This window comes from Trematosphaeria pertusa (genome assembly GCF_010094035.1).
Source record: "Trematosphaeria pertusa strain CBS 122368 unplaced genomic scaffold BU26scaffold_6, whole genome shotgun sequence".
NCBI lineage: Eukaryota > Fungi > Ascomycota > Dothideomycetes > Pleosporales > Trematosphaeriaceae > Trematosphaeria > Trematosphaeria pertusa.
In genome coordinates, this window is record NW_022987217.1 from 587,739 (window position 1) to 612,350 (window position 24,612).

At 55.0% G+C, this 24,612-nt stretch overlaps 13 protein-coding genes across 13 annotated transcripts; 8 read left to right on the forward strand and 5 right to left on the reverse strand.

The window, feature by feature from the left end:
* Positions 1 to 1,221: 1,221 nt before the first annotated feature.
* BU26DRAFT_289517 (uncharacterized protein) lies at positions 1,222 to 3,103 on the reverse strand. The gene has a single exon (XM_033821618.1). It carries the CDS (start codon positions 2,986 to 2,988, stop codon positions 1,489 to 1,491), a length of 1,500 nt encoding a protein of 499 aa, XP_033684797.1. The 5' UTR covers positions 2,989 to 3,103; the 3' UTR covers positions 1,222 to 1,488.
* A 572-nt stretch (positions 3,104 to 3,675) lies between these two features.
* BU26DRAFT_289519 (cysteine proteinase) lies at positions 3,676 to 4,913 on the forward strand. The gene has a single exon (XM_033821619.1). It carries the CDS (start codon positions 3,716 to 3,718, stop codon positions 4,676 to 4,678), a length of 963 nt encoding a protein of 320 aa, XP_033684798.1. The 5' UTR covers positions 3,676 to 3,715; the 3' UTR covers positions 4,679 to 4,913.
* Positions 4,464 to 6,054, reverse strand: BU26DRAFT_518335 (S-adenosyl-L-methionine-dependent methyltransferase). Its single transcript, XM_033828786.1, has 2 exons — positions 5,191 to 6,054; positions 4,464 to 5,139 (listed from the first exon to the last, which is right to left on the reverse strand). Exons 1-2 carry the CDS (start codon positions 5,692 to 5,694, stop codon positions 4,795 to 4,797), a joined length of 849 nt encoding a protein of 282 aa, XP_033684799.1. The 5' UTR covers positions 5,695 to 6,054; the 3' UTR covers positions 4,464 to 4,794.
* Positions 6,055 to 6,332: 278 nt separating this feature from the next.
* Positions 6,333 to 8,516, forward strand: BU26DRAFT_518336 (MFS general substrate transporter). Its single transcript, XM_033828787.1, has one exon. It carries the CDS (start codon positions 6,622 to 6,624, stop codon positions 8,368 to 8,370), a length of 1,749 nt encoding a protein of 582 aa, XP_033684800.1. The 5' UTR covers positions 6,333 to 6,621; the 3' UTR covers positions 8,371 to 8,516.
* Positions 8,517 to 8,701: 185 nt separating this feature from the next.
* On the forward strand, positions 8,702 to 9,779 carry BU26DRAFT_518337 (methyltransferase type 11). The gene has a single exon (XM_033828788.1). It carries the CDS (start codon positions 8,728 to 8,730, stop codon positions 9,376 to 9,378), a length of 651 nt encoding a protein of 216 aa, XP_033684801.1. The 5' UTR covers positions 8,702 to 8,727; the 3' UTR covers positions 9,379 to 9,779.
* Positions 9,780 to 10,632: 853 nt separating this feature from the next.
* BU26DRAFT_593156 (MFS general substrate transporter) lies at positions 10,633 to 12,458 on the reverse strand (the record flags this gene model as incomplete). Its single annotated transcript, XM_033834868.1, has 6 exons — positions 10,633 to 10,769; positions 10,850 to 10,970; positions 11,026 to 11,421; positions 11,468 to 11,708; positions 11,774 to 12,157; positions 12,208 to 12,458. 6 exons carry the CDS (start codon positions 12,456 to 12,458, stop codon positions 10,633 to 10,635), a joined length of 1,530 nt encoding a protein of 509 aa, XP_033684802.1.
* Positions 12,459 to 13,081: 623 nt separating this feature from the next.
* Positions 13,082 to 14,207, reverse strand: BU26DRAFT_289559 (uncharacterized protein). Its single transcript, XM_033821620.1, has 3 exons — positions 13,887 to 14,207; positions 13,435 to 13,823; positions 13,082 to 13,378 (listed from the first exon to the last, which is right to left on the reverse strand). Exons 2-3 carry the CDS (start codon positions 13,763 to 13,765, stop codon positions 13,137 to 13,139), a joined length of 573 nt encoding a protein of 190 aa, XP_033684803.1. The 5' UTR covers positions 13,766 to 13,823; positions 13,887 to 14,207; the 3' UTR covers positions 13,082 to 13,136.
* Positions 14,208 to 15,332: 1,125 nt separating this feature from the next.
* BU26DRAFT_425182 (uncharacterized protein) lies at positions 15,333 to 15,759 on the forward strand (the record flags this gene model as incomplete). Its single annotated transcript, XM_033823609.1, has 2 exons — positions 15,333 to 15,389; positions 15,430 to 15,759. Coding segments are annotated over 2 exons (387 nt in total), but the record flags the coding sequence as incomplete, so codon positions are not given.
* Positions 15,760 to 16,954: 1,195 nt separating this feature from the next.
* BU26DRAFT_604114 (uncharacterized protein) lies at positions 16,955 to 18,105 on the forward strand (the record flags this gene model as incomplete). Its single annotated transcript, XM_033835491.1, has 3 exons — positions 16,955 to 17,440; positions 17,499 to 17,726; positions 17,782 to 18,105. Exons 1-3 carry the CDS (start codon positions 17,126 to 17,128, stop codon positions 18,103 to 18,105), a joined length of 867 nt encoding a protein of 288 aa, XP_033684805.1. The 5' UTR covers positions 16,955 to 17,125.
* Positions 17,938 to 18,966, reverse strand: BU26DRAFT_518339 (uncharacterized protein). Its single transcript, XM_033828789.1, has 3 exons — positions 18,466 to 18,966; positions 18,319 to 18,417; positions 17,938 to 18,271 (listed from the first exon to the last, which is right to left on the reverse strand). Exons 1-3 carry the CDS (start codon positions 18,590 to 18,592, stop codon positions 18,240 to 18,242), a joined length of 258 nt encoding a protein of 85 aa, XP_033684806.1. The 5' UTR covers positions 18,593 to 18,966; the 3' UTR covers positions 17,938 to 18,239.
* A 26-nt stretch (positions 18,967 to 18,992) lies between these two features.
* BU26DRAFT_289790 (uncharacterized protein) lies at positions 18,993 to 20,530 on the forward strand. Its single transcript, XM_033821622.1, has one exon. It carries the CDS (start codon positions 19,394 to 19,396, stop codon positions 20,306 to 20,308), a length of 915 nt encoding a protein of 304 aa, XP_033684807.1. The 5' UTR covers positions 18,993 to 19,393; the 3' UTR covers positions 20,309 to 20,530.
* An 891-nt stretch (positions 20,531 to 21,421) lies between these two features.
* Positions 21,422 to 22,059, forward strand: BU26DRAFT_593188 (uncharacterized protein). The gene has a single exon (XM_033834869.1). It carries the CDS (start codon positions 21,608 to 21,610, stop codon positions 21,929 to 21,931), a length of 324 nt encoding a protein of 107 aa, XP_033684808.1. The 5' UTR covers positions 21,422 to 21,607; the 3' UTR covers positions 21,932 to 22,059.
* BU26DRAFT_289828 (uncharacterized protein) lies at positions 21,770 to 23,765 on the forward strand. The gene is made up of 5 exons (XM_033821623.1): positions 21,770 to 22,079; positions 22,129 to 22,308; positions 22,368 to 23,159; positions 23,216 to 23,539; positions 23,588 to 23,765. The coding sequence occupies exons 2-4, from the start codon at positions 22,234 to 22,236 to the stop codon at positions 23,483 to 23,485; spliced, it is 1,137 nt and encodes a 378-aa protein (XP_033684809.1). The 5' UTR covers positions 21,770 to 22,079; positions 22,129 to 22,233; the 3' UTR covers positions 23,486 to 23,539; positions 23,588 to 23,765.
* The last annotated feature ends 847 nt before the right edge of the window (positions 23,766 to 24,612 follow it).

Consider the following 24,612-nt stretch of genomic DNA (forward strand, 5'->3'; position numbering starts at 1 on the left):
GACAATACCGGTCGAAGGTTATCGCACGATGGCCTATCGACTCCCTCGAGCCCCCGAATGTTTTGACCTTGGATCGCAGCGCGCCAGTGCTGTAGCGGCGAACGTATGCGAACGTATGCGGACAACATGAAAATTGCTCGGATCGGTGACGTCACCCCAAACTCTCGCGTTTCACCGGCCCACCACGGCAGACATCGAGCTTCTGCCCTAATGACTCCGGGGGCTCCTCTCACGCTTTCGACAACACGGTCGCCTGCACCATCATGACAAGCAAAGCCAAAGTCGACACCGGATACGCACGCCTCTGCTTGCAGGGCGAGCCGGGATTACTGCACCCTTTCATTGGGTTGCATTTTCCTCATCAAAGCAACTCAGGGGCAACGTAGTTGCTTATCGTGGGACATGCCTCATGCAGAGGCGTTAGCGGAGTGGGATCTTCCTTCGGGAGGAGTATGAGTGGACGTACCGCCGAGAATCTCTCGGCCTGCGACTTCGCTCATATGGGGCCGCTAGCTTTCGGGAGCTCCTAAAGGAGAACTCCCGTTCAACAAGACAATCACGACCGACCATAAGCCGCCCGCGCCAGGAAGGACAAGCATCAAGGACTAAAGAGCAAGGACATGAGCGGCAACGTTGCCAACCAATGTGCGGAGACGTTGGCGGAGAGAAATCAGCTTTCGGGAGCTCCAAAAGGACCACCCGTTCAGTCATACATACAATCGCGATCGGCCACGCGCCATCGCACCAACAAGGACCAGCGGGACAACGTCGTTGTCAACGTGGGGAAGTGTCAGCGGAGTGGGATCCTTCAAACCAGACGGAGAGGAGTGTGAGCGGACGCACCGTCTGGATCGAGTATTTCTTCGATCGGCCTGCGACTTCGCTCATATGGGGCCGCTGACAATGAGCCGAGACATGGTCTGGTGTGTTTCTACCGCTCGCTCGCTATTTGGACCGGGCGCTAGGGTACATGCGGACTATGAATTTGGACGTGCAGAAAAAATACAGTGGAGGGTTCATCGAGCGGGCTTTTGTAGCTAGTGAAATGGAAACTTCCTCTCACATGTTCGTCGCACTCTTCCTTGAGCGTGAAAGCATGACCATGATGCACCATGGCCTACGGAGCTTGGCGGCTTAGGTAGGCGTAAAGCCGGCCTACTTCATCTGCCATATTCCAAACCCGAAGGGTGAATAGAGATATCACGTGATAAAGCGACCACCTTCATAGACCTCAGAAGGCTTCTCATTATTTTCAGCAGTGAGCTAGAATTACAGCACTCTAAGAAGCGGCGTATTACACTAGGGACGATCACATTCGTCCTGAAGATGGAGGTAAACACACGCATAAGAAGAAGGGTATCTGCTCCCTCGCTCGCCATGACCAACCATTCCGGCCGCATCCGATTTCCCAGGTCAGCGTTTCGCAGTCATATACCATTTTACTTCACCCTCTGCCATTCTCACACACGTATCCACAGCGTTACCAATCTAGAACCCCTTCCAATCCAGCATAAGCGAGCTCCCAGCGTCAGGAGTTTGTCCTTGGCATGCCATCGCCGAATCGGGACGTTTCTGCAACACCGCGTTTGTAACTCCAGTCTGGTACGTATGAGGAATCGTTTGCGGTGGCGTGCCCGGGTGTGGAGACTGGAAGGTAGAGGCGGGTGTGTGTGGGCTAAGTCGTGGACTTCCTTGCGGAGCATCCATCAGGGACGGGAGCCTCTTCATCAGCGCAGGTGGTGCTGGATATTGCTGCTGGGACAGGAACGCAGGCGTCGTGGCTTGGGGCGCCGAAGGACTCCCGTGCTGAGGCGGGGAGCTCTGCATCGGCGCAGGCGGTGCTAGACTTCCTTGCTGAGACGGGAACCCCTGCATCACGGCCTGAGGTACCGGACTCTGCTGTGGGGATGGGAATGCTTGCATCGCTGACTGGGGTGACGGGGCCTGCTGGGGTTGCAGTCTCTGCATCACAGCCTGCGGCGCAGCACCCTGATGCGGAGTGTGGAAAAAAAGAGTAGTGGATTGTAAGGGCGGGTTCTGCTGTTGATATTGAGGTCTCTGCATCAGCGCCTGCTGTGCTGGGCCGTGTTGCTGCACGGGCAGCGCCTGGTATCCTGGTATAACTTCGAGCGGATTTCTGCCCTCGGCCTCGGCCTTGCCCATCTCATCTATAAGATGCTGCACATACAAGTTCGCGTTAAGCTCCAGGTTGCTCGTAAAGTTGCGCAGGTTTTGCTCTGCTCGAAGATGCATTGGGTCGCCCGGGGAAAATGCCTGGCGCACTTTGAGAGCTCTCCAGACGTTCGGCATCTTTGCATGGATGATGTGCTTGGCCTTTGCCAAGTGGGCGCGTGCGGACTCGTCAATGATGGCCTGCTTTGCCTTGAGCCGCTGTTCCAGAGGCTGCTCCGAGTTGTTAACGATCGAATACAGCTTGACGATTTTATCGTTCCAGATCTGTCGAAATTCGTCCGAGAGCCAGGAGTATTCTTCTTGGAGTAGTTCGTGCGGTCGAATAATAGGTGCCGGGGGCTGATCGGACGCCGTTCTCCCTCCAGGCATGGCTGCGGGCGCCGGCTGGGGAATAACGCGGGTCGGCGGTCGCGGCTGGTACCCATCGTTTTGTCCGTTTGGGAGGCCTGCTGTAGAGTGGAAGTCTCGCAGGAATTGGCGCGAAGAGCTGTTCTGGGCAGGAGTCTGGAGCTGGTATAGGTAAGCCGGTGTAGACTGTCGAGCCTGCGATGGAGCAGGAATCTGGCGTCCATCAAACTGGGAAAGAGCGCTGCGAAAAGCGCTCGGCAGACCCGCTGTCGGGTCAAGCGCTGCTTGCTGCAGTCCAGAGAGCGGCAGAGGCTCGCACGGCTGCGCGTCCTCGAATCCGGTAGGGCGACCGTAAAGATAGTCAACGTACGCTGGAAATGGGTGACAGTCCCTCTGCAGGTCCTCCCAGGCGCTGTCCGTGAGCGGGGGTCTGCTGGAGGGCTCCATGGTGAGGTGGTGGTGAGGTGGTGGTGCGGAGTTGTGTGAGACCAGTGGGGTCACTGTGGTGAAGAGGAACGGGGGCAGGAGCGTTTGGCTCAACCCAACGGGCGCCTCACCAGCAGTGCATCAACCTTAGCGCGCCGCCGGCCATGGTTCAGCCCAATCGCTACCTTTGCTTGAAGCAGCGCACCTGCGCTGGGCCCCGTCCCGGACTGTGCTCGTGGAATGGAGCATTATGGCGACAGCTTCCCCGTCCCCTGGCCTGCTATGGGAAGTCTCACCCGTCGGCACCGGGCCCAGCAGCTACAACCGAGCGAAGAAGACCAGGCCTAGGCCTGCTCACCTATCTCTAAGTCGGGGCCATTTGATCCTCCCTAGTTACCGTAGCGGTGTGATCTATCCAACTCTTCCTCATACATACCATTGAGATCTATATCTAGCGACATCTGGGTGTTTGACGAGACGCACATCAGGAACTCACTACACACGCGCTTCCATGTCGGAAGCCATAGATAGGCACTGCAGTAGTCACATTCCCCGTTAAAAGAGTATTCACCAGCGTGATGACCCTCGCGCAACGATGGTGGGTAGGAGTGAAGTCACTGCGCACGGGCTTCCACATCTTATAAGCCTCGGCACAACCTTTCCCCGCGCCGATGCGTCCTCAAATCGTCGACGATGAGTCTACTTCCCCTGCGAACGCGCCGACTTCAAAGTCTACACCCCTGCCAAGATGGCAGAGACACCAGAGACCGCCGAAGCCCTACAAGCCCGCCACCGAAAAGAACAGCGCGACCTCGTCTCCCGCATAACGCAAAAGAAGAAATCGGCAACCAAGAAGACACGGAAAGGCGTCAACGATGAGTGCGAAAGGCTAGAACGGGAGCTCAAAGAGCGGCAAGCGCGCGAACTAGCCATACTCAATGGCGAAAATCCGGACGAAGAACCGCCGCTCGAAGGCGAGGAGCTGGGAACGAGCGAGCAGGAGACACAGGCCAACGGCGTGGAGAAGGCAGTGGAGAACCTCTCCATATCCTCGCCACACCCCGATACGCACGCCCAATCTGCACCGGAGCAGAACGGACCAAAGAAGAAACCCAACCGCGCAAAGGCGCGTCTCGCCCGCCGCGCCGCCGAATACGAAGCCCTCGCCGCGCAAGCAAAAGAGGAAGCCGCTAACATGCCCGACCTGCGCGAACAAGAGCGCACACGGATGAACCAACACTTGGGGCGATATGGACTGCAGGAAAAGGAAATCAGGGCGGACGGACACTGTTTATACGCTGCTGTCGCAGATCAGATGGAGACCAAGGGATTGGGACTGGCGCCGCGGATACAGCCGAAGATCATTGGGGAAGGGGATAAGACGGTTCCGTCATATAAGAAGGTGCGGTATGCGGCCGCGGATTGCATACAAGAGAATTCGGGCGACTTTGCTCCGTTCATGGAGGAGCCGTTGGAGACATACCTACAAAAGATTCGGGAGACCGGCGAGTGGGGTGGCCATCTGGAGCTTACGGCGCTAGCGAAAACGTACGGACTCAAGATCAACGTACTTCACGGTGACGGGAGGATAGAAGAGATTGGTCCCGGGGATGGCGTGAAAGCCGAGGAGGTACACGAGATATGGTTGGGTTACTACAAGCACAGTCACGGCTTGGGAGAGCACTACAATTCGCTGCGGAAGACGCCTTGAACGTTTCGAACTGTTCTGCTTTCGGAATTGTGGAGCCTAGACTGCCTTAGAGGGCGAAGTTTAAAATGATCCACACCCCTCCAATCTCCGTCACACCAAAGCTGACTCGGAGACGGCTACTTGTGCTTCCACACGCTCACCCAGTCGGTCACCTCCCCATTGACAATCGCAACCTTATGAGTCCGCGCCGGCTTCCAATGCGCTATCCGTACCAACGCCTTATCGCTTTCCGTCCTCTCCGTCTTCAGCGGCTTCAGCTCCTCATCGTACGAGATATCCTCTCCCGGCCGCTTGAACAGCTCCTCGTGCACGATGGATGGCAGGGCCCACGGCGGGCCGCCCGCCTTCGGAGGCTTATACGTAGGAAATTCAAGGCAGACGAGGACGCCAGTCGGGGCGAGGAGCTGTGCCATTCGGGATGCCCAGGCGGGGCGCAAGCTGGGATGTAGCGCGCACAGGAACTGCAAACATCAGTATTCCATCCTAAATCCTCGAATCAATGCCATGCCCACCGTGTTGTCATATATCACGTCGAAGCCCTCGCCAATTCCTCCAGCGCCGTCCACCCACTCGTCCTTGAAGAAATCGCCCAGCAGTGCTTTGGTGTGTCCCCTTCCTAGCTGCTCGTCCTTCAGCTTGTATTCACCTTCCAACGGCCCTTCGCCCGGGGTTTTCAGATACTCCTCGGCAATCTTGATCGCATTCTCGCTTATCTCGATTCCGTAGGCGTCGTAGCCATGGGACGCGAACAGCGCTAGATCGTATCCCTTGCCGCAGCCAGGCACTAGAGCTCTCTTCCTACTGCCGTCTGGTTTCAGCGGCGATCCGAGGATGTCGCTGCGCTCAAAGAGCGCGTCGATGAGCGCTGGATTTGCATAGCCTCGGTCCCAGGGCAGGAAGTCGGCGGCTTTCCAGAGGTCGTCCCAGCGCTGGGGATGTGCGTCGGCTTCGTGCCCGGTGAAGTGGGACTTTAGGCGGTCTTGGTTGGGATTCGGCGGGACGTTGCCGGGCGACATGGCCAGAGCAGCTACACGGGGAAAAGGGTGTTCTGGACTGCAATGTGTAAAGGGGTGAGGGTTGAGAGAGGAGGCGAAGCTGCGGTGTTGAAATTCGATAGCTGGCGGGATCAAGCTCCGTTTTGTGCGTCTAGACTAAGCCAATTGCGGGGCTTTGGTGTTCGCTCCCCTCACGAGAATAGTAATCAGGAGAACTGGAGGGGTTTGCTGTTTTGACGTAAGATCAGGCGGCCCGAAAGCGCTCAGAGGGGTTTCTTTCCATATCCTACCACCTAGGTTTATCTGCAAACGACCTGGCGGAGGGGTCCTGAGTGACATCATGCCGTCATAGATCACTCAAGTCATCAATGTTGAGTAACCACACAATCCTCCTAAAACCACACCAAGAAGTCCTCTTGCATTAATATACCAGTTACCCTGCTGTCCTTGGCTAATTCCATCTCGACTCCCACCAGAGGTTCGCGATGGCTATTCCCGGAAATAAGCCTCGATCGCGCCCCGCCATGCAACCCCGCCATGCACGTGCCACTGTCTCGTTTCCGCGATCGAGGCAGAATCTTCTCGGCATTCCGGCACTACTCACCCGAGACGTTGGCCATTGGCTTGCACCATCCCAATAGCGCTCTCTACTACCTCGACTGATCCTTTAGTCATGGCTGTTGATACCTCCCTCCCCCTCTTCTCGCACGCATGCGCATGCTGGCTGACGCCCACTTCGACATTTCGCGTCTACTCTTGCGGTGCTGACATTGCAGCTGGCGGTGTGGCCCCTCGGCCGAGGCACCTCGAGACGGATATAAGGTGACGGAGACGGATGCGGATGCTTACTTCCTACACGGAAAAGTGAAGGTGGATCGTGGAAAAGGCATCATCTGCCCCTCCTCTTCAAATACGATACCCCCGCCATCCCCTCCGCATGCTTCGCACATGGGGGGCTCCGAGAACTACCTGCCTGCGTCGTCAGGAGGGCGCCGGACTTCGGACGCATCGATAGAATTTACGGATCCCGGGATAGCAGCTAAAGAGGTGGACATTACGTCTTCGAAAGACGACGATATATCTATAGCACCGTCGCACGCTAGCACTGTCTCCGAGCACGAGCACGATGAAGAGAAGCACGTCAGTCCAAGACATGAGCCGCTGGCAACGCTATCTCAAACTACGTCGGTCACGCCAGATGCCGTCGTCGTGGAACGCAGGCATCGAAGAGGCCTATTTGCCTCCTTAACCCTCATCCCGGAGGTGGAGAACCCGTACCATTATGCGCGCAAAACGAAATGGTTCATCACGACTATCATCGCCTTCTGCGCCATGGCCGCCCCCATGGGCTCGGCCATCGTCATGCCGGCGCTCCAGGACATAGGGAAACAGTTTGACGCCTCGCCAACGGTGGCTAACATGAGCGTCGCAGTGTACATGCTCGCCATGGCCATCTTCCCGCTGTGGTGGTCGTCGTTTTCGGAGACAACAGGACGGAGGACTATCTACATCGTGTCCTTCGTGCTGTTTACGGTGTTCGCTATCCTTTCGGCTATCGCTACGAACATCTCCATGTTGGTCGTCATGCGAACGTTTTCAGGAGGAGCTGCTGCTTCAGTCCAGGCCGTTGGTGCGGGGACGATCGCGGACTGTTGGGAGCCGAAAGAGCGTGGGCGAGCTATGGGCATCTTCTACCTAGGGCCCCTTTGCGGGCCTTTGTTCGCGCCCATCATCGGCGGAGTACTTGCGCAGACGCTCGGATGGCGTAGCACGCAGTGGTTCTTGGTGATCTACGGCGCCGCTACCGTCCTCATGATCCTCTTCGCGTTGCCAGAAACTCTTCGCTCGAAGAGCATCACTCCCACGCCAGCCCAGCACCCACAAGCGCTCACCTCCGAGAAATCAGCTACCCCTCGTCCCGACCTCTCCCGCACTACGACCCGCCAATCCGTCAAAGACAAATCAAAATCCACCCTCAAAACCATCCGCCGCATCTTCATCGACCCGCTCGTCGTCCTCACCTGGCTGCGCTACCCACCCGTCGCCCTCACAGTCTACTACGCCAGCATAACCTTCGGCTGTCTGTACATCCTCAACATAAGCATCCAGGCCTCCTTCTCCGCGCCGCCCTACCAGTTCGCCACCATCATAGTCGGTCTGCTGTATATCCCAAACTCCCTCGGCTACCTCCTCGCCTCCGTCTTCGGCGGACGCTGGATCGACAAGATCATGCACCGTGAAGCGCGCAAAGCGGGCCGGTACGACGAGCATGGCAAACTCATGCTCCGGCCCGAAGACCGCATGAAAGAAAACGCGTGGATCGCTGCCGTGCTCTGGCCCGGTGCGCTCATCTGGTACGGTTGGACGGTCGAAAAAGGTGTAATCTGGATCGTGCCCATGATCGCCAATTTCTTCTTCGGCATCGGCTCCATGCTCATCTTCGGCCTGGCGTCCACCATGCTGACCGAGTTTATGCCCAAGCGCGCATCCGCCGGCATCGCGATCAACAATTTTCTGCGCAATATATGTAGTTTCACAGGCGCGGTTGTGGCCGAGGCGATTATTAGGGCGATTGGGAATGGCTGGATTATGACGATTTTAGGGCTTTGGAGTCTAATTAGCGGACTGCTAGTTATTTGGGCGATGGGGCGGTGGGGGCCCGTGTGGAGGGTGAAGATGGTGGCCGCGCTGGGGTAAGCATGCTGGATTCGGATTACACGCACGGCGTTGACCGTAGAGGGTAAACGGGACCACGTGAAGAAAGATACAATTAGCGGCATGGAACAGTAGCGCGATTTGAAACAGTAGCTTGAGATTCCTTAAGAAAACAGGCTTATTTGATAATCTTCAGTATCTCAATGTTGTCCTAACGGATAAGTGCAAGGCACATGAAACGCACTTTACGCAAGCACTTCCTCAGATGGATTCCCGGTATTGCGCATGTCCAATTACGGTAAGCGTGACCCGCTCGCTTACCCATCACCTAAGTATCTGATATGACTCTCACCCACAAGCCTCCACACCTACCACACACTGTGACTAATTAACCTCACGATGTCCTCCGCCCCCAAAGAAATAGTCCAGCAAGCCTACGACCACATCGCGGAATGGTACCTCGACTGGGCCTCCACCCAGCCCTCCCCCCGCGAGCGCTACACCGACAAAGTCCTCGCCCACGCGCCCTCATCCCCTCATATTCTCGAACTCGGCTGCGGCTCCGGCGTCCCCATCACGCGCATGCTGCTCGACCGCGGCGCGCGCGTCGTCGCCAACGACATCTCCAGCAAGCAGCTCAGCATGGCGAAAGCGCAGTGTCCGTCGGCGCAGTTCGTCCCAGGCGACATGGCCGCGCTGTCCTTCGCGCCCGCGAGCTTCGACGGCGTCGTGTGTTTCTATACCATCTTCCACCTGCCAAGGGCGGAGCAGCGGGGTATGCTGGCTAATATCTGTTCCTGGCTTAAGCCTGGCGGGATGTTCGCTTTTAATCTCGCGACGGTGGATGAGGAGGAGATTCATGGGGAGTTTCTGGGGCATGGCATGTTTTGGAGCAGTTTTGGGGTGGAGGAGAGCATGAAGATGGTGCGGGAGGTGGGGTTGGAGGTTGTTGAGGCGGAGGTGCTGGAGGCGGGGGACGGAAGGCTGGAGGAGAGCGATCCGGATTATGGGGTTAAGTTTATGTGGGTTGTGGCTAGGAAGGGGGAATAGTGGGGGACTGGTGACTGGGGTAGTGTAATGGTCATGCTGGGGAGGATCTAAAACGTCTACCGCTACATATGCTAACGCTGTTCTTTTGTCATAGAGACTTTATAAAAGCTAGGGGATCTGAGGAGGTGCTCGTTTAAGCTGCATCGTCATATTTCTTCCCCCTTCCCCCAGCGCGCCACTACTGCCAGCGCGGTTCTAAGCCCCTACTTCTTCACATCCCCGGTCTCACCGGCCCCGCCAACCTCCCCGCACTATACACGCCGCAAGCCGCCCAATCCGCCGCCTCCGGCTCCTGCCCCTGCCAAGCTCGCACGTGCGCCTTGGACGGCAGGAAAGGTTGTTGGAACGGGCTCTCGTATTGCTCTTTCCCTTCCATCAACATGTCGCCGGGGGTTTGAGGGGCTTTGGGTGGCGGTGGGGCGGGTTCGGCCTCGGGTTCGGGTCCTGATTCCTCCGTCTCTTTGGCGGGCTTTGTGAGGGGTGGCGCTGGCACTTGATGTCCTTGATAGTAACATGGGTAGTAGGCGGGGTAGTAGGCGGGGTAGAATGGATGGTAGTAGCCTGGCGGTGGGAAGGGTTGTTGCCAGGGGTTCTCGTAGAAGGCTTTTCCTTCGGTGAGGATTTGGCCGGGGGCTTGCGGGGATTCGCGCGGCATTTGTGATCAGATTTGGTTCGATGGTGGAGGCTTCGGTTGGGTTCTTTCGGCTGTCGCCGAGTGAATTGGCTTCGAAGGTACGGAGTTGGCGAAGGAAGACCTCGGGAGTGGTGGCTTGAAAAAAGGTGGATGTGGATTTATGGAGGTCGATTCAAGTATGGATGCTGTGACATGGAGTACACACGTTAAGGCAAGTGAAGAAACGCAATGTGGGAGAGCATGATGGTGAAGTACAGATAACTAATGCTGTAGTCAAGGTAAATGTTTGTCGTATGTGAATATCTCCCGCCTCCTCTCCACGCCCATTCCCAATCCCCAACAACCTTATGCAAATTAAATATCGTATGAGGCAGCATACGTCACGCTAGCCGAAGCATATTTGGGTATGTTTCAAACCCACTACTGGCGTATCGTCGCCATTTGACAGGTCTCAGCCTTGCTTACTCTGCGCGCCGCCACGGTCCGGTCCGCGATCTACGGCTCAGATCAGCCCGATAGATCGACCACTCCTTGCATCACCTACAACGCAATCGAGCGAGCCGTGAATATCCACACAAGAGTCTGAGCCGAGTGCACTGCATTCACAGCAGCAGAGTGCATTACATCATAACGGGATAGCGGCTCCTTTTTCGAATCGCCGGACCCCATTTATAAAACACCCACGGAATGGGCAGCATAAGAACAGAAAGCAAGCCGAGGAGACTGGTAGCCCAGCCCGTCCCAAGTGCGCCGTACACTGTACACCACATAAATTAGCCTCTTGTTCCTCCTTCAACCAAAGTCCACGTCAACGTCAAGGGGTTCGGTGATACGTACTCTGGACAGTGAAGAGTGGAAACACGGCACCCAACGTGTAGCGGAAGATTCCGTTTGCCGCGACAGCGGAGGCCCCGTTGTGCGGCCCATATACGTCGACCATGTAGAGCGCTGCTGACGTCTAGAGCAGAGAGCTGTCAGCTTTGAAGAGTAGAATATAGTGTGACTGCACTTACGAAAAGACACAGGTTCCCCCACGCAAACGGCACAGCGGCCAGGACTGGCACCGCCCAGTGAACGCCCTTATCCGCGGTCCATCCAAACCAAAACAGACCAATGGGAATGCCTAGGCTCCCAATCATCGCATTATAAAGACGATGTTCGGGCTGCGCGTGCGCTTGTCCCTCTGAGACAGCTTTTCGGTGGTGGACTTGGTAAATCTTCTGGTCAATGAGAATGCCGGTTGCGCCGGCGATCAGGACGCCAGTGCCGATGGCGAGGAACGTGAGGCCAACGTGGGAGACGTCAAAGTGATAGGGTGGCCCGGCAAAGACGTAAGGGAAGGCGGCGAAGAAGAGGAAGAGCACGCCGAAGGCGAAGGCTGTGTATAGGGAGAGGAAGAAGACGACGGGCTGATATCGTTTAGTATTGTTTGTGTCGCCAGAAGGGGTAACTTACTTCAGTGACCAGCATATGCAGAGGTCGAAGGAAGTTCTGCACCAATGATCTCTTCACAGCCTGCGCCTCATTGGTCGGCAATGCGATACCGAGCTTTTTAGCTCTCTTCTTGAGGATCGCAGGCTTGTACGTCTCCTTCATTGGAAGTGCAGTGAGGAAGACGGCGATGGCAACGAATAACATACACCATTGGGTCCATCGCCAATTCTTGTACTGGGCGGCGAAGCCGCCAACAACGGGTCTATCGAAGCGTGTTAGCATGAGGGCTATCACTAGGACGTGTGAGTGGGAATCAAGTAGACTCACCCTAGAGAAGGCCCCGCGAAAGGCGCCATAAGAAAGCAACTCGTGACCACCGCCCTCTGTCTAGGAGGGAATAAATCCGCGTTCGTCCCTGCGCCTACCGCCAGCGCGGGACTGCCCGTTAAGCCTGCGAAGAATCTACAAACGAGGAGAGCTGCAAGACTGTTCGAAAGCCCGGCACCGAGTGTAAAGATCATGAAAATGGGGGCCGAGACTAGGTATACGATCTTACGGCCATGGTTCTCAGAGAGTGGCGCGGAGATGATCGGACCGAAACCGAGGCCAAGTGTGTAGACGGTTAGGCCGACCAGAGCTGCGGTGCGGGAGATATGGAAGGCGGCCATGATATCGGCTGTGGCGGGGGTGTAGACTGAGGTTCCAAAGGTGCTGGGCGATGAATCAGCCTATAAGCTAAGGGAAGAGGAAGAGATACTTACACGGCGAAACCAAAGAAGCCAGGGACCGTAGCATGATAGAATCGAGAAGCAAGACCCCAGTTGTGTGGGTTGTCTGGATCATCTGGTCCGTTCCAGTCTATTACCGACCCCGAATTCGTTGGGTTCTCCTTCTCTTGGACCCTTGATTGCGCTCTAGATAGACGCTCTCCTGAGCCACGCAAATCTCGTTCCCGGTCTATTTCAGTGCCATCGTGCTCTTTGGATATTTGTGCTTGTTCGATGTCGCTCATGGATGGCACCGAATCGGAATCGTCTCCGAGTGCTGACGAGCCCATGACAATGGTCGGCAAACCCGGTTGCAAAGTTAACAAAATGTGCAAATTGCTCCTCTACGGCAGGTGCAACGAGGTTTATAAGTAAAAATGGATGCTAGGGAATACCGATTGCGAAGCACGCGGAAAAGGTACTCTTTCTTCATCGTGACTAAGGCCCGCCCTTTGGCCCTCTCCCACATGCGTTCGACCGCCATGACGACAGAGCGCTCGGCGCTGCATAGTGCATATGGCGCAATAGTATCACTCATCTTCACGCGCTTCCCATCCATCGCGGAGAAGTGTCGTGTTGCCCTCGGCAAAGTTGCACTGATAAGTAATCATCCATGTCGTGAACACGAAGACGAACGATTCGAGCCGAGGTGTTCAGGCTGCAGGATATTGATCAGCAATTGTTTAACGAAGAACTTGAACTATGTGCGGAAAGCTCGACTGCGCAAGAGTTGCGAAGAATGATGAGGGCCCTAAGATATGAACAGAGAAAGGAAGCCCTTCCGGAGGGAGGAAACATAGGAACCCCCTTCTAACGCCACATGATCCGAACGCTCATTCGATCCAGCGATCTCGTGGCTCTTTCCATTCGCAATGGCATGTTCAAATGCCCTTCTTAATCAAGCCATCTCCAGGCCCGGCGACCTATCCCCAAAGGTCAACGAAACTCAAGTTCGCTCCGCGTTGTGCGAAGCTGATATCGAAGAGTGTATCTTTCAGATTGCCCCCGCCAACCGTGAGGTTGCCCGCGCCCGATCCTTTTCCCTCGATTAAGCAGCCATCGGGCGGGGTCTCTGAGAGGAGCTGGTGGAAGTAACCCTCGCAGTCCCACCGGAACCAAGAGACTCCTGCAAGATCCTGAGGCTGCTCCGGCGGAGTTACCGTGACTATTTCTTGCGCGTTAATATATCGGCTCTTGGTAAGTAAGTACTGTGCAACTTACAGTTAACTCGCCACCCGGACAACTTATCTCCATTATCTTTCCGTTCTACGGTCGCGTTCAAGAGAACGCTTTTCGGGCCGTCGAGTGGCCAATTCATTTGGGCTGTGCAGACGGTGTCATTCGAAAGTGTCTCCGGATAGGCGCAGGGCGGCATCATGGCGGAGCAGGCGTGAATGAGGACGGATTTTGCATCCTCGGGGCCGACAACAAGCGAAATCATTTTGTCTGAGTCTGCACATGTCGCAGTGGTGGCGTTTTCTTCTCGCTTCGCGAACGGGGCGGCGACCACCGACGCGGTGAGAATGCTGATGAGGAGGATAGAGGTGTACATCCTGCTTGATGCCGCCGTGAATTTCCTCGTGCAGGCGCAGAGTCGTTGTTGTTGTGAACTAGTACTATGGTTAGCGCTTAATATAATAAGTGGAAACCAATAAGTGAAGCGGTGGACGTACCCGGAATGTTTGACTTCTTCTCGAATCTGATTCGATAGACGCGGAAAGAACGGTGGTTCGTTCAAGAAAGAGGGAAGTGTTCAATAAAGCCGGCAAGCGACTAGAAAAGGGCGAGAAAGAAAGAACGGACTGGCTCATCAAGAACCAAAGGGACAAGTAGCGACTGAACTTACCGTGCCACAGGAAATGCGCGAGAGGGAGCCAACTGAACAGGGCGGAGAGACATACTAGAAGCGACTTGCCTCGTGTCCCTTCTAATTAAACGCCGCATCTGACCTCTTCCTACACTGTCCTATGTTGGAATTGCAGTTCGACGGTGTGACCATCCTGCGGCGTCGCACCGAGGTTGTGCCCCGCGCGCTTCTATGACCATGAGATCATCTATAGAGGGAAGCAAATTCTCCGCGCTCAGATAGATTGAAATTCGTGAACTAGGTTTGCGCAAACGGAAAGTATTGTTCTAGCGCGGAAATTAGTAGAGGAAAGGCTCTGATGGTGAGGAGTCCGTTGCCCAATGAGGATGCAGCGTCCCTGGATCGCCCGCCCGGGCCGTGTTTCGAAACATGGCCCAGGTGGGCGATCGTTTATTTGCAAAGGAGCAAACGTCGGACTTTGGGAAATGGGAGGGGTGAGGTCATGCACGAGAAGGATGAAACAGAAGACGGAAGGCTGAGGATGAGGCGGGTGCGTATCGATAAGACATGAAAGAAAGCGACATGCGAAGACGACGCCTGTCACTCACGACCTCGGGAGTTTCCGCTCTTCCATTCCCCTCTCGTTATTCGGCTGAGTCGAGCAGATTAGAGGATGCCCTAGGAAGGGCCAGCTGTACCAGAATGAAAGAGCCACGTTCGCCGCATTTGCGCTCGGTTTTTGGAGGTCCCGGTTCCTCGGCAAGGACGCCTCCACGATATGGATGAAACAATTTCACTGTCCTTTGCCTTTAAAACCACCTAGAAGGGAGACAGGCGACTATAGGATGAGTGGCGACCGATATTGAAGCTCTATCGTCTCTGGGAGAGAAATGGCCAGTCACGTGCTCCAACTCAGTCGGCCTCCAGCTGAGTGGCACTACAGCATCTCCGTCTAGGGTGCATCAGTAAGCACACGACAAAATATGCTTGGATATGGCTAGGGAGTAATCCTTCTTATTCCCTTTGGAGAATGACTGGGAACAATGAAAGCCCTTCAGCTGGCCTTGGTGCTTACCTCACCTTGCGAGGAACCGCAAACGAAAAGCCTTTATTAGCTCCCCGGGTTTACATGAGTCGCCAGCTTGTCGCTATTATCGCATTCTCCTCGGGTGCGGCAAGTGTGATAAGAGCGAGGTTTTAAGAAACGCTCTCACTGTCGCCTTTGCGCTCTGTTTTAACCCCCTTTGCCACGCCCATCATCTATTCCCGAAGTCTGTTTCGCTTCCTCGATCTGTTTCCGGATTCCCAGTTATGGGCCCACCAACCCTTCTCCCTCCTTCCCATTCCCGGCCAGCCACGCGCACCCACCGTACTTCTCCCCCTCCCACCCATTTACTACCGTTAACAAGCATCAATCCTCCAACCCTAGCATCCTCTACATCGCTAGGGACATAGCCAACGTACACAACGCGCTCCTCCGCGACCTCAACGCCATCTACCTACAACACTCATCCGTCTACACCCCCACCGACATCTCCGACCTCACCTTCTACATCAAAGCCTGGGGCGACGCAGTGCAGCACCACCACCACGGCGAGGAAACCGTTCTATTCCCTACGTATGACGCAATGGCGGAGGAGGTGGGGGAAAAGGACAGCGTTATGGGAAGGAATGTAGAGCAGCATAGGCTTTTTGAACCAGGGTTTGTGAAAATGATGGAGTACATTGAGGAAGTATAGGAGGGAGACGTATGCGAGTGAGAAGCTGAAAGGGTTGATTGCTGGTTTTGCGCCGGTCTTTACGCAGCATATACATGATGAATGCTACGGCCGATCCTGTAAGTGTCGTCACCAAATATCAACCCACTTGTGAACACTGGGTAACTGAATGTTTTGTGATAAGAATATTGTCCTCCCTCTCTTCCTCAGCTGTCGACAAGATGGCCGAAAACTTCCCCGCCGTGCCGTTCTTCCTGCCTTGGCTCAACGCCTTATGGTTCTCGAGAACGCATAAGGGCGCCTGGAGGTTTAACCCGTGCGACCAATGGGGCACGCCGAAGCCGCTGGAGTTTCTGGATGGGGAAGAGTCGTAGTTCACAGTAGCTGGCGTCGGCCGTGGCGGAGGGCAGCGTATGGATGGAGTCAGCGTAGTCAAAATGGCCTTTTTCTGCTAATCGCTGAAAGGTCGACCAGCCTACCGTGTATTAATGCAAGCTCCGGAGGTTGAGAGGCGAAGAAATCGAACTCAGTTTCGTGGCTGTGTTCGGGCAGCCGCATCCTTCGAGGTCGCGCGGGAGGCCTCATGCTTGACAGATTCTTCACCCATTATCGAGACCTCATGAGATAGTCAAACTCTCAGAAATGGCTCAAAACATATTACACCATATTTTGCATCCTCACCTCCGGCGGGGACTGCATCGTGGCCCATCGGTTCGGGTCGCCTTCCGCAGACACTGCGCAGTACCACAAGCTAATAGGATCGCATTGCTCTAATCCTGTCTCGAATCAGATTACACTGTGGCGAAGTTTTGTCCATGAGGCTGTAAACGTTTCATGTACCTAGTTGTAGGATCGGGGCACGGATGGGGTCCGTTTTGCGGCACGTGACGGTCCGCCAACAATCGCAGTTAGTCCGGCTTTCTACGAGATGCCAAGGAATTCAGTCTGGAAAAGTTAAAGGTGGGCGTAGAATCTGAATGCTGAATGTATTGTCAGCCTTGCATCAGACGCGCATTGAAACGCAAAAGTGCAGAGTTCCAGGCAACCTAGACGTGGACCAGAGCAAGACCAGGCACCCACAGTCCGTGCCGCAGTAGCACAGCCAGCGAAACGCCCAGGTACCAGTAGAAATGCCATTCATCCCACAGTACGCCCGACGACGAGGCGCAAGCGGTACTGCGGCATTCCTGCATCCTACCAGGCACCATCGTATCTCTACCACGGCAGCGCCGCTCTTTTCTCGCGATGCGAATCCCACTCCTCAAGCTGACAACTCCATTCTCATCGAAGCTGACAAAATGGAATTTTTGTAGTCATTCCTCCATGACTCCCAACAAGCCCTCAATGGATTAGCTATCGCGATAACGCCGCACCCCTAGCACCGACAATGATAATGGCGAACTTCAGCGTTATCCGCGTAACGGCCCTCACATACAGTATCCTCGTCAACTCGGTCATCCTCCTCTTTCTTAGCGTCGCCGAGATCGTCCTCGAAGATCGCGTTTTGCATGCATTTCGATCCGTTCAAATCCAGTACCCCGGATCCAGTCTCGCAGAATGGTTATTCGTATCGATGAACCCGAGAAATATCGATTCCGGACCCACGACCGCGATATTCCTAGTAGGAGGTGGCGGCCTCATATGTGCGCTGGTGGGGATAGGATGCATACTGGCGACATGGTGGGGTGTGATGGAGTCCAAGGTAAATGTCCGCTCCGAACGGCAGACGAGAAGGGTGTGCTAAGGGTGTTTATGGGCAGACCAAGAAGTTCGGCCTGGCGATTTGTCTGGCAGCCATGATCAACACCGCTGCGGATATGGCAGTCCTGGTATACGTTTTTGTCACCGAAGCGAAAAACGCGACCCCTAGATTCTACGTTCAATGGCAGAAGACCACGTTTACGAGGGAGTACTGGGTCTGCAAGGCCTTTCCCAGCGTATTCGAGGATGCTGATATCCTTTACGGGTTTCCGGCATGCAATGTTGCTGTGAGTCAGAGGCGCATCATAGAGAGACCATGGTGGAGGGCTAATTTAAAATTAGCAAGCCGCGCGATACATGCTCGTCGCCATTTGCTGCGTATCAGCGGTGCTAGTGGGGTTAAGCGTGTTCCAAGTACAAAAGGCCGGAGCATTGGGGAGAGTAACCGCAAAGCCGGAGGACATAGAAAAGGGCACACCGCCGAAGAGTGGTTTCCTGAAGAGCAACGGGTTGCCGAATCACTATCGACACAAGGTGGAGATGGTGCCGGCTTTTGGGAGCGTCTCCGCGAACAACCTCGGGAATGTAAGAGTACAGAGGCCCCCCAGTTGTGTGAAGAACGATGGGACAGCGTTTCAGATTCAAGGATATTACTCAAGGCTGTGAAAGAGCCGCATTATGAGTCATGACTTATGACGTTACGAAATACCAAGACATATGGATATGCCTGGACTCTTGCTCAAGTCGTACACCTGCATTTCTTTATTTTATTTTGCCTCAGGCAGACTTCCCTCGTTGCTTTACTTCGCCGCCGGTTGGACGAGAGTATTACCTGCGAACGTCAGCGCCACACCAAGTCGACGTGACAGCCGAACCCACCTCCATCCGGATAAAGCACCTGCTCATTGTAGAAGACGCCTCCTGGACCAGCAAGAAACAGCACGGTCGCCGCCATGTCAAAGTCATTGCCGGGACGGCCTGAACATGGTCAGTGAGGCCTGTCAACGGCCACACAATAGATCTTACCGGCGGGGTTTGACATTTGCTTGTCGATAACGTACTTGTCTCTGAGGATTACGTGAGAGGTTCTGGGTACTTGTGAAAACAGGGGATTGCGAATGGGAGGAAGATTGCGAGCAAATAGTCGTAGCATGGCGGGGCGTGAGTATGATGTGTTTAAAGGAGAAGAAGCGACTGGAGTACAGACATGTCAGCATCATGACATCGTGAATGAGAGGCTAAAAGATGGGTCTATGTCGTCGGTGAGGCTGCCTGGCCCGCGATGTTAACTTTGTCATAGCTATTGACCGCTTGCTGTGCCTCTAATGCCAGATATCGATGGGAGGGCGGCTTTCGTGACGGCTAACGATGGTGTTGGACGCCTCTGTCCGGAGCTGAGCGCTGGAATGACGAAGAACAAGAGCCGAGATTCCACCGGCGAAGATCCGAAGCATGGACCCTGAGCCTTGGCAAGAGGAGCGGGCGGGCTTGAAACTGTTGGACACGCCTCATCATCCGCCATATTCGTTCACGCCCTTTGTAATCCGCAAAAGTGTCAAGCGCATCACGCAATAGGAGCTGTTTGTCAGCCTGTGGCCGCTGGTTGGCCGATGGTGCATTACTAACCTCGGGAATAGCGCGATGGCATCATTGCCACGCCGCCCCGCGAATGAGGGGTGCATCACCGTACGGGCAAAGGGCCGTTGCTGGTGTGTTCACTACTGAAGATTTCTAATCTTCGCGGTATATATACGCCTGTAGCCTCATCAGATCTGAAGCAACTCACTCTTCCGGCAATTGACCTCAAAGAGCCGCCCCTGCTTCCTCCAGAGCCTCCGCAAGTACCTAGGTACCGACGACCTCGGACACGTTCACACGCTTGATTCTTCGGAACGCCCCCAGATTGTCAACCGTCAACCCATCTACTAGGGCTTTAGTCTCCGGAGCCAGCATCATGACGACCGCCGCTCCCCTCCCAACTCCTGCCCACCAACTCCACGGCGCCGCGCCTACGGTCGCCTCCTCGAAGTCGGAAGACGTGAACTTCCAGGGCCTCCCGATCCCTCGCGGCCCCGTCACCGCCTCGTTGTCATTCTACAAAGCGCCCGAAGACGGTTCCAAGCCTTACAACTACGTTGAGAAGCAGCCCGAAGGCGTGCCACAGCGGAACTTTGGAGAATCATGGCAGGAGGTCACAATCGATGATTTGAGAGGGCAGGAGAACAAGTTCTCGTTAGACAGCAACGCGTTCCACACAGTCCAAAACGTTCCTTCGGAGGAATACGACTTCACCGACGACGCGAAGATCCGGGCTGTCTACTATCCCGAGGTCGAGAAACTACTATTGGCGAACATCCCCGGGGCAAACCGCGTACTCCTATTCGACTATACCATCCGGCGGTCAAATCCGGGAGCCGATCGCGCTCCCGTTGTGCGGGTTCACATCGACCAGACACCAGCTTCTGCCGAATCTCGTGTGAGGTTCCATGTCCCTGACGAAGCGGAGCAGCTCCTCCGCGGCCGCTACCGCATTATTAACGTGTGGCGACCGCTCAACGGCCCGGTCATGGCGCATCCTCTTGCTGTTGCCGACAGCGCGACCGTGCGCGATGAAGATCTTATTGGTGTCGAGCACAGGTATCCCAACCGAACTGGCGAGACTGCGGCTGTCCAATACAACCCCGGTCAGAAGTGGTACTACTGGTCTGGTATGAAGAACGAGGATCGTCTCCTTCTCAAGTGCTTCGACAGCGATGAAACAGTGGGCCAATGGGGCCGCGTTCCGCACACTGCTTTCGTTGATCCCAGAACTCCGGAAGGGGCTATTGGTCGTGAGAGTATCGAGGTGAGGGCGTTGGTCTTTGGTTAGGTCCTCACCATAAAAAAATGTGCGAGTAGTAGTTCTTTGCATCTAGCGATTAGTTGACGATTCTCTATTTCAACCTTCTTAGTGCCACCAGGGTGTCGGAGGGTTATGAGTCACGTGGTGCATCCATCACAATAACGGGCTTGGCACTGAATAGCTGCAAGCGGAAATGCCACTCACGTGACTCGTGACTCATGACTTCCGACATCCCTATGGTAGTACATTGAAGGTATGAGTAAATCACTTCGTTTTCACGCTTCCACTGCTACTATTACATCTGTTTTCTTCCTCGCAGCATTCTGGGTGCTGCAATAGTGTTCCCGAAGTGGAGATATGTATAAGATCTAGGGATTTGTTTGGGTCGCATGATACGGTTGATTCGCGAAATTGTCAAGGCTCGGTGTAGTACGTTTCATCCGTCTCTTCAAGCAAGCCCGACAACGGACGTATGCTTGCTACATCCGGCTCCGCCAGGACATCGAGCGGCAAGCGCACGAGGCAATCCAAGACGACCCCAGCCCCCGATGGGAAGCGTATTGGGAGAAGCGGAAGGTGCAGGTCGCTCGTCTCATCAAGATGGAGCAGAAGAAGTTATTCCGCCACTGCGTCGCTTCCTCGACTGATAAGTCATCTCGGAGCGTGTACATGTGGGGCTCGCCGGGCCCCGTGCTGGAATGCGGTGAAGGAGCCAGATATCACGCAAGACTTGAAGGTGGGCGAGAAGATATATCGGACCATGCGAGAGAAGGCGGACTGTTATGCCGCTGCAGTCTGGCCGGCGGTCGCAAGGGTCGATGAAGCAGCCACCGCGGAACCCCTCTGCCTTCCTCCTCTTGACCCGGCCAGGCCCAAACATGAATCTTCGCAGCTAGTGACTACAGAGGAGGTGCGGCGCATTGTGATGCAGCTCTCCTATGGCAGGTCCAGATGAAATTCCCACCGAGGCGTTTAAGTAGGCTCGCGACATCGTACCGTACTTCCAGGAGATTTTCCAGGCCTGTCTCAATCTTTCCTATCATCCCGAAAATTTCAAGGGCGCCATCATGATCGTAATATGGAAGGGCAACGACAAAGAGGCGGCTGACCCCACGAGTTACCGACCGATCGCTTTGCTGAGCCACATGGGTAAGATGCTCGAGAAGATCATTGCTAATCGACTGAAGGATCTCGCCAACAACCACAAGCTCCTGTCGAAGTTGCAGTTAGGTGCCCCCCGGCAAAGGCACTGCACAAGCCCTACGATACCTTCTTAATCCAGTCTACAAGGGCTGGTGTCTCACTCCCCACAAGGAGTCATCTCTGATGGGGCTTGATATCAAAGGAGCGTTTGACCGCGTTGACAGGGATCTGCTCCTCCAGGCCCTAATCAAGAAGGGTGTCCCTGACTGGTTGGTCACGCTGGTATGGTCCTTTTTTCCGATCGCAGCACCCTTCTGCGGATGCCCGGTGACGCATCCCAGAAGCACAAGTACTGGGTCAACATCGGTATACCTCAAGGGAGTCCCGTATCGCCTATTCTCTTCCTCTTCGCTGCATCTGGCATCCTCGAGAACTTCGCGTCGACTCACTCCGAATTTTGCGCCGAAGTCTACGCATTCGCCTACGTCGATGACACCTACTTACTAGTCACTTCGCCCAGTTATGAGCTGAACTGTTAGGCTTTGAAAGCTTTGCACGACCTCCTCATGCGTTGGGCGACACCGAATCGCATGACTTTCTCGCCCCACAAGTATTCTATATTGCATTTCCGCAAGCCCTACACTCGTAAGACAACGTTAGCGTGTATGCTTCTTCCTAACATTCCTAGACTGAAGGAGAACGAGAAGAAAGTGTTACTTGTGCCTAAGATTGGTGCAACGGCGGACGCCCAGGAAGCAAGCGCCCAGGAGGCAAGTGCCGGGAAGGCAAGGGCCAAGGAATAGGAGCCGATGTACAAGCCTTTCCTTCGCGTTCTCAGGGTTCATATCGACCCCCAACTGAAATGGACCGAGCACGTCGCCAAAGTGAGTCCGCCACATGTCCCGGATCTCCGCCAAGCCAGCCAGCTAACCACCGTACCCAGATCAAGGCTGATGTTCAGAAAGTGATGAACAGCTTCCGCCGCTTTTCCGGATCTACGTGGGGCGCATCTCTTCACCACATGAGGCGGCTATACCTCACGAAGGTGCGACCTAAGATCACGTATGCCTGCACCGCATGGTTCATTTCCGCACAGCATGACCGGATGCGGTGGGAAATCTCCCGTACCTTGCTCGATCAGCTCGAGTCGCTGCAGTACCAATGCGTTGTGCAAATCTCGGGCGCTTTGCAGAAGACCTCCTACGAGGTACTGCTAAAGGAGCTATACGTCGAAAAGATTACAACTGTTCTTCAACGGTTGGCGGTCGTCGAGCGTGCTCAAAATCTCCATTCGGAGCTCGAACAGCTGATAGCTAAACAACGGCCCAGGTCCACGAAAGGCACGCCAAAATCATCGCTCGCCAAACACCCTTACTGTTGGCTTAAAGACGACACGACACAGTTTGAACAGGTATGCCAAAACCGGCTTCGCGCCCTCCACAATCCCGACAAGTTCAACGCTATTTGGCACAATCCGAAGGAGAAAACGCTCGCCCTCAAAGAATATGTGAAGGTAATGGGCGAGGCGACGAGCGAGCTGGCGTGGGACTCGTACCGACAGCGGCGAGACAAGAACAAGCGGCAGCCTCCTGCACTAAGGGAGAATTGGGGACCGCAGAGCCTCGCACTCTATGCGGGTCTTCCCAGAGCTCACAGCACCATGTTGGTTCACTGTCGGACGGGGAGGATTGGCTTGAATGCTTACCTCTTTACTCTCAACTCCAAGAAGAGCACGGTAAGCTGCACTTTTCCTCGTAGATCGGAACAAGCAATTCCTTACCGTGTAACTAGATTTCTGAGACGGATTTGTGTCCTTGCCTTGAGGGTAAGCATACCGTCGAACACCTCTTCGCTCACTGCAAGAATCTGAAGCGTCAACGCTTCGAATTGGCGGGAAGGTTGGGTCATACTGACTTGAATACCCTGCTCACCCGCAACGCCGACGTCGCCACTAACTGGGCGATCCGGTATTTTGGTATCCCGCAGTTCGAGTGGGTTCGAAAGGACCTCCTTCTTACCCAGCCCACCGAACTCTCATTTCTCCTCCGCTCGGAGGGGTGACGTCATTAGCACGTGACTCCCGAGTGTGGGGCTCTGGTCATCTTTTACTATGTTGTAAGTCTATTCCTCCATAGGTTGTCACCCTACTAAGGTCTCCAGTAGTCACGACAGCGATTTTGATTTCTTCTACGACTCTCCGCCGAACTATCGCGCGCAGGTAAGCGTCCCAGGCTTCTACCCCTGAAGCACCGCCGCTGACGTCGCCGGGCTTCAGCAGCAGCAGCAGCAGCCGAGTCAAAGCACGCCGCCGCCGCCAATATCAACTTGTGGGTTTCCCAATGCCGCCGTCGAGTAAGTAGCCGCTCTCCGCATTCCTCTCGCTACAATGCCAGTTGCTGACGGGCCGCAGTCTCACCGCTCTAGGCATCTCCACCGTCCGCTAGGTATGTCACATCGCTCACCTCAAGCGCTAGATGCATTGGTCGCTGATCACGCATACACTTAGCCAGTCCGCCGTCTCCCAAGGCCCACGTCCTCGATCGAGTAAGTGCTTCTGCGAACAGAACGGTGGCAGAATGCGAAACGCTGTCAGGTCAGGCAGCTAATCCACCGTCCCTTGCAATGTTCGTACGACGTCGAGCGCTTCCACAAGGGTCTCCTTCCAGCCTTGATACGGGTTTGTGTAATTACACTTCATCGATGACCAAAGCTGCCCGCTAACCTCCTTCAGCGTCGCGTACAAGTCAATGATGAACTGGTCTTGCTCCGCAGAGAGCTCCCTACCATTTTCAAAGGCTTCCTTCAGGTCAAAGAGCAGCAAGAATTGCGCAATGATGAAGTTTCGATCGCCCTGTAACAGCCCGGGTTTCCTCATGTGCATCCTGCAGCCGAACATCGCAAGCCGTAAGTCCTCTGCGCGTCCTCATGAGAAGATGACTAATAAGTCGATCCGTTAGGCACAAGGTGTTCCTCGCCACCCTCTTTATGCAATATATCGAGGGTTAGCAGCTCCCCGCGGTTCAAGAGCTTCGCAGGCAGGCATCATTTGAGCTCTCGAGCGTGTTGGGTCGCAATCGCGATGTGGTCGAACGCGGTATGTTCTACAAAGGCACTTCGACTTCGTAGAATCTGACGAGTAAGCAGCCGTTCTGATATTCGTGGTTCGTGGGGTTTCTGAAAGTGGCGTT

Coding starts and splice junctions, on each gene's coding strand:
- BU26DRAFT_518335 (XM_033828786.1), bottom strand. CDS start 5,694: ATGTCGCCCGGCAACGTCCCGCCGAATCCCAACCAAGACCGCCTAAAG. Junction 5,140..5,190: donor ACGTGATATATGACAACACG/GTGGGCATGGCA, acceptor TGATGTTTGCAG/TTCCTGTGCGCGCTACATCC.
- BU26DRAFT_518337 (XM_033828788.1), top strand. CDS start 8,728: ATGTCCTCCGCCCCCAAAGAAATAGTCCAGCAAGCCTACGACCACATC.
- BU26DRAFT_593188 (XM_033834869.1), top strand. CDS start 21,608: ATGGGGCTTGATATCAAAGGAGCGTTTGACCGCGTTGACAGGGATCTG.
- BU26DRAFT_518339 (XM_033828789.1), bottom strand. CDS start 18,592: ATGCTACGACTATTTGCTCGCAATCTTCCTCCCATTCGCAATCCCCTG. Junction 18,418..18,465: donor GCAAATGTCAAACCCCGCCG/GTAAGATCTATT, acceptor GACCATGTTCAG/GCCGTCCCGGCAATGACTTT. Junction 18,272..18,318: donor GGTGCTTTATCCGGATGGAG/GTGGGTTCGGCT, acceptor TGACGTTCGCAG/GTAATACTCTCGTCCAACCG.
- BU26DRAFT_289559 (XM_033821620.1), bottom strand. CDS start 13,765: ATGTACACCTCTATCCTCCTCATCAGCATTCTCACCGCGTCGGTGGTC. Junction 13,379..13,434: donor GTCCGGGTGGCGAGTTAACT/GTAAGTTGCACA, acceptor CGCAAGAAATAG/TCACGGTAACTCCGCCGGAG.
- BU26DRAFT_289517 (XM_033821618.1), bottom strand. CDS start 2,988: ATGGAGCCCTCCAGCAGACCCCCGCTCACGGACAGCGCCTGGGAGGAC.
- BU26DRAFT_289790 (XM_033821622.1), top strand. CDS start 19,394: ATGACGACCGCCGCTCCCCTCCCAACTCCTGCCCACCAACTCCACGGC.
- BU26DRAFT_289519 (XM_033821619.1), top strand. CDS start 3,716: ATGGCAGAGACACCAGAGACCGCCGAAGCCCTACAAGCCCGCCACCGA.
- BU26DRAFT_518336 (XM_033828787.1), top strand. CDS start 6,622: ATGGGGGGCTCCGAGAACTACCTGCCTGCGTCGTCAGGAGGGCGCCGG.
- BU26DRAFT_289828 (XM_033821623.1), top strand. CDS start 22,234: ATGTACAAGCCTTTCCTTCGCGTTCTCAGGGTTCATATCGACCCCCAA. Junction 22,309..22,367: donor GGACCGAGCACGTCGCCAAA/GTGAGTCCGCCA, acceptor CACCGTACCCAG/ATCAAGGCTGATGTTCAGAA. Junction 23,160..23,215: donor TCAACTCCAAGAAGAGCACG/GTAAGCTGCACT, acceptor CCGTGTAACTAG/ATTTCTGAGACGGATTTGTG.